This window comes from Podarcis cretensis, assembly GCF_951804945.1.
Source record: "Podarcis cretensis genome assembly, chromosome: 12".
Lineage (NCBI taxonomy): Eukaryota > Metazoa > Chordata > Lepidosauria > Squamata > Lacertidae > Podarcis > Podarcis cretensis.
Window position 1 is genome coordinate 41782231 of NC_137181.1, and position 11316 is coordinate 41793546.

At 38.6% G+C, this 11316-nt stretch overlaps 1 protein-coding gene across 2 annotated transcripts in view; it reads left to right on the forward strand.

The window, feature by feature from the left end:
* LOC307199512 (ubiquitin-conjugating enzyme E2 E2) overlaps positions 1 to 9969 on the forward strand; it is a 120687-nt gene extending 110718 nt beyond the window's left edge. For both annotated transcript variants that reach the window (XM_079947454.1, XM_079947453.1), the window contains 3 exons: positions 1980 to 2112; positions 5905 to 6052; positions 9199 to 9969. In XM_079947454.1, coding sequence (XP_079803580.1) covers positions 1980 to 2112; positions 5905 to 6052; positions 9199 to 9296 — 379 coding nt within the window. In that variant the 3' untranslated portion in view covers positions 9297 to 9969. The remainder of the gene's footprint in view (positions 1 to 1979; positions 2113 to 5904; positions 6053 to 9198) is intronic.
* Positions 9970 to 11316: the final 1347 nt, after the last annotated feature.

Sequence of the window (11316 nt, forward strand, 5' to 3'; positions counted from 1 at the left end):
ACCACTGAACCTGCTAGTTAGTGATGATGGGAGTTGTAGTCCAAAAACAACTGGAGACCCAAGTTTGTGTGAATCCTAAAGTAGATAGATGTAAGTTTTTCATAAGAACACTGTCCTTGCAAATGTCACCATATATTTTATAGGAATTATTATAGTTAAATATAGTTACAGCTAGAATTGTCTATTGTGAGTAGTATCAGAAGTGAAAGCATCCATCAGAAACACAGTATAATTTAACTTGTGATACTTCAAGTTCCCATCAGTCTCCAAATCCCATCAGCCACAACCAGCATGGGTATTCATTGGTTTAAATGAGTAGAAAGGGACCCTGAGGGTCATCTAGTCCAACCCCCTGCAATGCTGGAATCTCAACATGGGGTTCCCCTTCCAATTTGAAACCATACTTGCTTTACATTGCAAATGTGCCAGCAGTTTTCTTGCTGCACTTCCTGTATTTTGAATGTTTTTCATTATTACAGATAAAATCTCATTATTGATAATTATAAAATAAAAATAAATATGTTTTTTTCAAAAAAGCAATGTGTTACGATTCATAGGGCTGTGGTTTTCATATTTTGGCTGTATGTAATGAGTATAATGTGCATAGTTGTGGGGGGGGGATTAGCAACAAGTTATGCTGTTTCTTAAATTTTTGCCCTCAGAGTGTAAACTTGGGGAAGGGAGAGACTTGATAAAGGTAAAGGTAAAGGTACCCCTGCCCGTACGGGCCAGTCTTGACAGACTCTGGGGTTGTGCGCCCATCTCACTTAAGAGGCCAGGGGCCAGCGCTGTCCGGAGACACTTCCGGGTCACGTGGCCAGCGTGACATCGCTGCTCTGGCGAGCCAGAACCGCACACGGAAACGCCGTTTACCTTCCCGCTGGTAAGCGGTCCCTATTTATCTACTTGCACCCGGAGGTGCTTTCGAACTGCTAGGTTGGCAGGCGCTGGGACCGAGCAGCGGGAGCGCACCCCGCCGCAGGGATTCGAACCGCCGACCTTTCGATCGGCAAGCCCTAGGCGCTGAGGCTTTAACCCACAGCGCCACCTGCGTCCCACAGAGACTTGATACTTAGACTGAAATTACCACATAATTGTGTGTGTGAAAGAGAGAATTTGCTGTTTTCTAAACTTCTGTGTTTCCTTTACCTTTTATTACAAGAACGTGAGTTTTAGATGTAAGTTGTGATAATCAGAATTCTTAAAAGAGTTTGTAAGGTGTGTATGGATTTGGTTTATGCAGCTGTGTTTATTACAGACAACATCTTTCATAATTTTACTGGACTGAGCATTCTTTCTTAAGCTTAGTTTCCACTTCTCAGTGCATTATGTAATAATTGTGGGCTGCAGTAGCCTTCTGTTGCTAGAATGATCTAGATATCTATTTAAAAATGTTGCTTGTCATGATGCCTGCCACCTGTGCTTATGTGCTGTGTACATTAGGAACATCTTAGTTGATAATGATAATATGTATGAGAGAGAGAGAGAAATCATTTTTCTTTGTGTTTGTTCTTACTTTCAATACATAGTGTCATAATTAAGGAATAAAGAAGTCATCTATTACTGGAATGGCTTAGGTGTCCAGAAACAATGTTGTTTGTCATGGTGCCCAAGTTTTATATCCTCCAAAATAATGTTATTACAATGCCACCTAGTGATAAGGTGAATGACAAGGTACATTAATAGAGAATGTCTTAACTGGTCTTTTTATTTTTTTAAACAAAGGAAACAGAAATTGATAACGTGAATGACAATGTAAAATAATACAGAATGTCTAACAACTGTTTCTGGGGGTGGGGAAACCTACTTTAGGGTACAGAAAATGACCTCATATACACAGTAAATTATAAACAGGTCCAAAAATGTGATTTATTTTCAGTTCTAATCCACTTTGTAAACAATACTTATGAAAAATATAACTGATGTGCTGCACAAGTGTTATTTTTCAGTTATTAAATATGCTTTACTTTATTTTACAGTGCTGGACCTAAGGGAGACAACATTTATGAATGGAGATCAACTATACTTGGGCCTCCAGGTTCTGTGTATGAGGGAGGAGTTTTTTTCCTTGATATTACCTTCTCACCAGACTATCCCTTTAAACCACCGAAGGTAAGGGATGAGTAAAATTAATAATTTATACTGAAAAGTAAGTAGTTTCAGAACCAATCTTGATACACATGTAGAATTGTATTATGTATAAAAGAAAATGAACAAAATACTTATAAAGGTGCATGGCTGCTTTTAAAATTATACGAAGAAAAAATGACCATTATGATCTGATGTCTGTCAGGTGATGTCAAAGACCCAGAATCCAATCTCATTAGACAGAATTGACAAATATTTCAAGAACAAACCTTGGTTATCGCTCATGGTTTGCCTTTCTTTCCTTCATTATAACTATTTTTAAAATATTAAGGCTGCAGTCCTATGCATCCCTGGGAGCAAGACCCAATGAACACAGTGGAATTACTTACAAATAGACATATATAAGAGTTCACTGTACTGTGTATATAGTTTAAGGAAGTTCTCCAAGAAATAAAGTCAAAAAACTGTGGGTTTGTGCAAGTGATCAAAGATGGGGAAAGTTTTAAAATTTGGTTAGATTCTGGCATTTTTCCAAAATTGGGGTGGAGGGAAATAAAACAACGGCTTTCAAAAGTATTTGCGATGTTTAGGGTTCCGGGTGGAGAAATCGAAATTGGAAACAGAACTGTTAGAACCTAAGACTAAGATACTTTCAAGAATGTACAACTTGCTGTTAAAATGGAACACACAAGATGAAATGGTTAAATCGGCTATGATAAAGTGGGCACAGGACATTGGGCACAACATTATGTTTGAGGACTGGGAAAGGTTGTGGACCATTGGGTTGAACTTCACTGCATGTAATGCTTTGAAGGAAAATGTAATGAAAATGATATATAGATGGTACATGACCCCAGTTAAACTTGCCAAAATATACCATTTGTCTGATAATAAATGTTGGAAATGTAAAGAAAATGAAGGAACATTCTTTCACCTCTGGTGGACTTGCCCTAGAGTGAAGGCTTTCTGGGAAATGATATATAATGAGCTGAAAAAGGTATTTAAGTATACCTTCACTAAGAAACCAGAGGCCTTCCTTTTGGGTATTGTCGGCCAGAAGGTGTTAAGGAAGGACCGAACATTTTTTATGTATGCAACAACAGCAGCAAGGATACATATTGCTAAGCACTGGAAAACCCAAGATCTACCCACACTGGAAGAGTGGCAGATGCAGCTGATAGACTATATGGAATTAGCCGAGATGACTGGCAGAATCCGAGACCTGGGAGAAGAGAAGGTTGAAGAAGACTGGAAGAAATTTAAGATTTATTTTAAAAAGCATTGTAATTTGGTTGAATGTTAAGAAGGATGCTAGATCATAAATAATTGACCACCATTAAATTAGATGGAATTAGGACGATAAGTAGATCGAGGAAAATATAAACCATTTGGAGAACGATTAGATTATGTTTAAAAGAATGGGACCTAAGAATATAAACAAGATGATAATTTGCTGGTTAAAACTTAAGACGATGTAAGTGGGAGCGGGAGATGTGAGGGAGTCCAAAGAGGTTTTGAAAATATGTTATGATATATGCTATATTGTTGATTATTTTTGCATTTGTATTTAAAAAATCTTAATAAACATTTATGAAAAAAAACAAAAGTATTTGCGATGTTAGGGTTGTTATGTATTAGACTTTACTTCTTTGTTGTTTTAAAAGCCTGCTATGTCAAATCCCATTTGAAGACCTCGTGGTGTTTCATGCAACTAGAGTTCACAAAGTCTGAGTTGACAATGTCATCTCTTGATTCTATAGAGAGACTGTCGAGCTGAGGATTTGTGGAAAAGTGTAAGTCTGTCCTATACCATGTCATGCAAGAACCTAAAGGTTCTAGGATATACAAAACTATGCCTTTGAGGATAGTTAAAACTATCTCTCCCTCCCCCCCAACCTGTTTTAATTTAATCTACATTCAATTTTGCACTATTCATATTGCATTGTATTATTTATATTAAATTATGTAAATATTTATTCAGACAGAATAAAAGCAATTTCCTGCATATGTTAAGACATAATAAACATCAAATACTAAAAAATAATTTTTAAAAATGCGCATTATAGCACACCACAATTAACAGGTAAGTAGGGCATCCCCTAAAACAACATTCACTATAAAAATACAATAAACATTTCACATTTCAGGACAACATAATTAACAACTCCTCAAAATATCTTATGAAACATCACAAATGAAAGTCATCTATAAAAAAATAAAATAAAGATGCCACATTTTGAAACAACATAATTAGCAACCAATTGAATGAAAAATAAAACCACTCTTTCCAACCCACCATATGTGCAATTCATCATAAAGTTAAGCAAGGCAATCCAATTAAATTCCCAGCCCCCTTTGCAACCATAAATGCAACTTAATGTAACTACATCTAAAAGTGCATTCCACTCAGTTCCTCTCAAGCATGCTCTTACATAAGATACTCAAACATCACTCTTCTAACACAACCCCTGTTCTGCAACTACCCCCATAATTCAGTCTCATATCCTCAACCAACGACCCGCTCACATGCCTACACCACGAGACCCAGACATATATATACTGACATAGAAAGCAAGCAACAATACAGAAATAAAAAAACATATAGGATTATAATATTTATATTATATTTCCTTCTTTATAAAATGTTTATATTCAACCAGCTCCCATGAAACATCATGGTGGTGTACAATAATGTATGCAACTGGCACAATGGCTGTTAACCAGAAGGCTGGTGGTTTGAGCCCACCCAGGGATAGCTGTGGGCAGGATTCCTGCATTGCAGGGGTTGGACTAGATGACCCTCGGGGTCCCTACAATTCTGTGATTCTATGGAAGCACCATAAAAACAATACAAAATAATTATTAAGATACCTGGCTAATCAATAAATTTTAAATAGCTGCACAGGCCTGTTAGCATCAAAAGGTCTTCAGGAGACACATGAAAGTCAGCATATATGTCTGCTGAAAGAGAATTCCAATGCTTGGGTCCAGTGATACAAAATGGCCCAACTTGTTCAAGCCAATCAGGTCTCTGTGATACCGTGTGGGACCAGCCACAGTGCAGAGAGCCATGCTCTCTTCCATTCCACCCACCTGTTTTTATGCTTTTTCCTGTCAACAGTCAGTCAGCAGTCCATGCTAAGCACACTCAGGACATACAGTGGTACCTCGGGTTACATACACTTCAGGTTACAGACTCTGCTAACCCAGAAATAGTGCTTCAGGTTAAGAACTTTGCATCAGGATGAGAACAGAAATTGTGCTCTGGCGGCGCAGCAGCAGGAGGAGGCCCCATTAGCTAAAGAGGTGCTTCAGGTTAAGAACAGTTTCAGGTTAAGTACGGACCTCCGGAACGAAATAAGTTCTTAACCCGAGGTACCACTGTATTGGGCTGCTTTGACTCCTCCCTCAACACACAAACACACACAGGGAGAGAGAGAGAACGGGGGGGGGGGGGTCTTCTAAAAATTGCTTCTACTTCTACAAACATTAGGTCCCCCTAAGCCTGCTGATACCTCCCTCTTGTATGAGAATGGTGCTGTTTTGACTATGTAAGGGCCAGAACTTGGACAAATTAGATAGCTTTTTGTTTATATGATGGGATGGAGTGGAAATCCTTATTAGCATGGATAATTGTTGGTTTGTTTAGTCCCTGCCTTTCACCCGAAGATCCCAGGCTGGGTTACAACATTAAAACAAAACGAAAAAAACAGTTTGATGCAAGTTGTATTTATTACGAATCGCAGTATATATTTGATTTATTATAAATAGTAGGATATATTTGATATCTACTCAGTTGTTCTTGGTTTTCCCCAGGTCACATTCCGGACAAGAATTTATCATTGTAATATTAACAGTCAAGGAGTGATTTGCTTGGATATTTTAAAAGACAACTGGAGTCCAGCATTAACCATATCTAAAGTCCTTCTTTCCATCTGCTCACTTCTTACAGACTGCAACCCTGGTAAGACTTCTGCGCTGTATTGTATATAGCTGGATGGCGATATAACAGATTTACATCTTCAGTTATCCATGAAAAGCTACTACAGTGATTTAGATTAGCAAATGGTTAACCAAAAGTACCTGTGTTGCAGGTAATGAATGCAATTTAGGCTGAGTGCATTCATAGAGTTGAGCCTTTTGCCTAGCCCTGCTACTGTGATTTTAACAGAAATCTGGCATGCAGAAATTGAGCATGCTGGGGAAAACTTTTCCTGCTTAATTGTTACATTTCAGGCTTCTGTTAAAGTGCAGGGGGGCGGGGAGTGGCATCCCTATTCATTCAGTGTCAGCTGTCAAAAATATTAATAGATGGAGTAGTTTGTCTGTTTTGCTATCAATACTGAAATCTATTTAAGTCAGTAACATATTTTTATTTGCAATAATAAGTACTTCAAATGTTTCGATGGTAAAGATAGCAGCTATTGATTTTTCTATCTAGAGTTGGGGGAAAATCACCGACAAATCAATTGAATTGCTTTTTGCACTGAAAAGATTTTCTGCTGATTCAGCCACCCTGGAGTTTTTCTCTTAATTTAATACCATGGCTCAAACATGGTTTGGCACTAGGGAACAAGCTCACACTCTCCTTAATTTCTTCCTCTCTTTGTGCATTCTACTTAAATAGTTAATTTCTGATTTGCAGCAAAACATAGTTTAATGATGCATTGATGATCCTCAGCACACCAGAATCAACCCTGGTTTACAATCCTGGTTTAGCAGCGTGAGCGCAAACCATAGTTTATTGTTTTGGGGTAAAAGGTCAAGTTGTGGTTTGCTGCAAATGAGAAAGTTACTAACTAAACAGAGCTCATGCAGGGAGGAGTGAGCATCCAAGCCAGGGGTTCCACCGTAGTAATTATTATTATTATTATTATTATTATTATTATTATTATTATTAATACCCCGCCTTCCCCAGCCAAGGCCGGGCTCAGGGCGGCTAACAAGCAATAATAAAACAAGTTGAATGAATACAACTTAAAAACAAGATTAAAAAACAACATTAAAATATTGAAACAGTAAAATATTAAAATGATAAAAATGCAGCCTCCATGTAATGTGAACTAACCCAGTTTCTCAATCCTTAATTAATGTTTAAACTGCTCATAGGAAGTGATGGAATTAATACTCTACGGCTGGTGTGAGCTGGGTTTATCCGACTACTTAATGCCAAGTTCATACGAAATGCTTTCTTCGAATTTTTCCTTTCTTGCCTGGATCATTTCTTTGTTTATAACAATTGTGCATTTGTGGGATGGTGTTTCCTCTTTAAAACCAAAACAGATTCATACAGGGACTTTTAAGGGAGAACTCACATTGGCATGATGGAATTTATTTATTTTTTAAAAAAATATTTTTTTCTGGCAGTGCTGTTTTCTGGCTTTAGGCCCATTTCTTTTAGACCCAGTATAGGTCTGGTGCAATTTTAACAAATTGTCAGATTAGTCATGCTTTGTAATCTGATTTTGAACATGGAGAAGCAAATTGACTACCTTTTTTCTTTCAGTGGGGGAATTGCTTTGAGAATACCCCAGGCACATCTCAGAGAAACACACACACACACAGAGCGTTCTCTGTTCTCTGTCAGCTGGAAGCAATTTTCAGTGTCCTCTGCCTTCCCTTCATCTTAGCCTGCCCCAGCCCACTTTAAAGGCAGAAACCTGCAATGATAAGCAACCTTGTGCTCTTTGTTCACTGCTCATCTAATGGGCAGAAGCAGATCAGGTCAAATGGAAAGGCAGCAGCGAGTGCTTCCACAAAAATATAAATACAAAACATGCAGGTTTTCCCTCGCAAAGGGGAGGGGGACGACATGTATCAGTTACCCAGTAGGCTTGGATTTATGCAAATCTTCATCAGAACAACAAATAGTAATAAGAATGGCAGCTAATTAACCTCCAGCCATACGCAGTGATTAAACTGAGTTTGACGCACAGCTGCAGCTTCATTGGCAAGCACCACTGTTCTTCTCAAGCAAGCCGTGCCGAGGAAATGAAAAAGAGGTATTTGCTCCTGAAACTTCTGACGTTCTTGCGGTAATCTGCAAAAGATGTCGAGGAGAAGATCTTCCCTCTCTGGCTTTACATCGCCAGCCTTTTATTTCTGAACACTCAAGGCAGGCACGTGCTTGTCCCTTTTAAACAAGCGTCGTGAGATTTGACTTGTAAACTGTGTCAGCACCATCAGGGAGCAAATTGTAGTTAACTGCTTTCTGATTCTTGCTAGCAACTCGGTGGATTTATTGCTGTGTGTTGGTTTATTCATTTATTTTATTAGCTTTATATACAGCCCTTCATCATAAGATATCAGGGCGGTTCACAGAATAAAATACAGGATAAAAACAAGGAAATAAGTAAAACAAAACAGCAAAACAATAATTGTGATAGAGGAATAAGAAATTATAAAATGATAGCATCTGCATTATTATTATTATTATTATTATCAATTATTGTTATTAATGTTGTTGTTAATTTGAAAAAAGTGATGCCATGAGAATGAGATACCTTGTCTCCGGTCCCATTTACAGTTTTGCATGGGAGTGAATGGTGCATGCATGAAGCTTGCTGGTATTTCCACCTTCAAATTTTGCATTGTCGAAAATGGCAAAAAGGGTAAGGGAGCCTTGGGGTGGGGGGAAACACTGGATTTGCATTAGGACAGGTAGAGTAAAGAGGCGAGGCACTGAGGTCTCCATGAAACCACGAGTCACTCCTGCATCCAAATGAAGGCTGTCTCATTTATCTGCCCATCAGAAATGCAAGTAGGGTTGGGTCATATCAGATACTTATTACTATCGTAGACAGTGTACCATAAGTGTGCATAGCACTTTGCAAAGTAACGTAGAAGATGATAGTTCCTGCTTCAGAAAACTTTGTTGCAAACTACATGTAACATGGAGTATTGTAATTAGACAGCCTTCAGAATCAGGGGGGTCAGTTTTGTTTCTGTCTGTGGCACAGATGATAGGGCACAGTCCTTCTCAGTCAGTGTTATTCCTTTATTCTAACATTCAGATCTGGCATCATGGGTGCTGTTGCTTTTGCACTGTGGCCAGAGTGAACAGTTCACTTAGAGCATGGCAATTGGTTGACTGGTTTTCTCCCTTTGCAGCTGACCCCCTGGTTGGAAGTATTGCTACTCAATATATGACAAACAGAGCAGAGCATGACAGAATGGCCAGACAGTGGACCAAGAGATACGCTACATAGGAATCTGCTGTGGAATATGCTGGACCTGTGCAAGCACATTCACCAAGTGCATCAATAGCCCTCCCCTTCTTATTTTTATTATGTTTGGAAGCATTTTGTGACAAAGTTGATTGCCCTTTCCCCCTTTATTTTTATTCTTTTATTTTATTTTTTTCTGTTCAACTTGAAAACTGTATCTTTAAAATATAGATTGGGAATTTGGGGTTACAGTGCAAGGAATGTTGGAGCTGTAATAGTATAGAGCTTTGTCACAAAGCTTTGTATTAATGTATTTTTTTTTTTCTTTGTTGTGTCTTTGGGGGGGGGAAACAAGCAAACAAAACTCAGAACTATATATTGTTTCTACTTAAATGTAGTGTTTAGGGTTATTTTTTTGTACGGAAGTCTTTAATGGTGGGTGCATGTTACTGGGAACCGGTTTTGTATTAAAAAAAAAAGCATAAAACTTAAGAATCACTGTGCATTACTAAGACTGTGTTTTAACACCAGCCTGCTCTTTTCCCAAACTCTAGGCTGCTGGGTTGAACCAGATGATACGTATTTTGATTTACTTAAAAGAAAAGTGCTTGTAAATTTCTTAGGGACCTGCCACTTTTGACTGTGGATCAGTTGATGTACACTTGTATTATTAAAGCACTCAATAAAAAAACAAAACACTGTGGCTGATAACATGCACTTCTTGTAATGCTCCTTGTGCAGTGGACCCAGGTCAGCTCCGCATGTTTCTGAACTTGCATAAAACTAAAGAATCTACAGTTGCTTTTAGTTCCGAGTTGTTCTTTTTCCCCTAAGGGCCAGCTCCAGTATGCTATTTGTGGATCAATTGCCACGGGAAAAGGGAAGCACAATGATACTGTTAACACATTCAGTGTTAATGTCCTTTGTTAAAGATCATCATCTCCAGGGTGACATTGGCAGGGTTAAAATCCGAGGTGTCTCCACTGCCCTACAATACCCAGTTCACAAGAAGCAATTCCAATAGCTATGTAAAAGGCAATCGCTGTTGACATACTCCCTGATTTTATCTGGGATGGCGTCTACTTGATTAGCACTTGCAAACATCTCTCGATCTGCAATGGGATGCGTAAAATATGTTGTAATAAAATTTGTTCATACTGTTCCACTTTTCACAACAAAGCAAATCTCTTGTCATACAGTATGTGTCACAACATTATCAAGGTTTACAACACATGGCAGCTTACATTGGATCTTAAAAAAAATGATCAGTCGTTTTTTGTAGGTAGCAATATCTTAACACTATATAGGTTATATCATTCACCTTATATCAAACAAAATATGCTCACATCGAAGAGCATACTGTAATTTGTTGTGTCATTTTATGCTTATCACTTATATAGAATCAGCAGCTCTCCTAAAACGCAGCTCTTTAACTTGGCACTGTTTCACCTTGTCTCTAGGCTCATCTAAAGTGTGTGTGTGTGTGTGTGTGTGTGTGTGTGTGTATACAGGTCACTTGCAAATGATCCACGTTTAACATGCGCTTTCAACTTTACACAGTTCACAGCAAGCCAGTTTAAAAGCTCATTTTGCACAAGGTTTTCCCAGTAGAAATAACTTTTGGGGGAAGACTCATTCAGTGCAGTGCTCCAGAAGGTAAGATTGCTCATAGCGGGCTGGTTCTAAGGTGGTGGTTTGAGTACAGTGGAACCTCAGAAGCCGAACGCTTGTAAACTCGGAACGTTTTGGCTCCCGAACAATCGAAAACCAGAAGTGATTGTTCCGGTTTTTGAATGATTTTCAGAAGCTGAACACCCGGCACAGCTTCCAGTTGACTGCAGGATGCTCCTGCAGCCAATCGGAAGCTGTGCCTTGGAAGTCAAACAGACTTCCGGAACGGATTCCGTTTGACTTCCAAGCTACGACTGTATAGGCATTTCTGCATATTTCCCACAACGTAAGCCAAGTGTAAGAAGCAAGTGACTTGTAATCCATATCTGACTTGCATCCTCAGCACTGAAATCATATTGCAATCCTTGTAGGTCCATGAACACACAGTGTT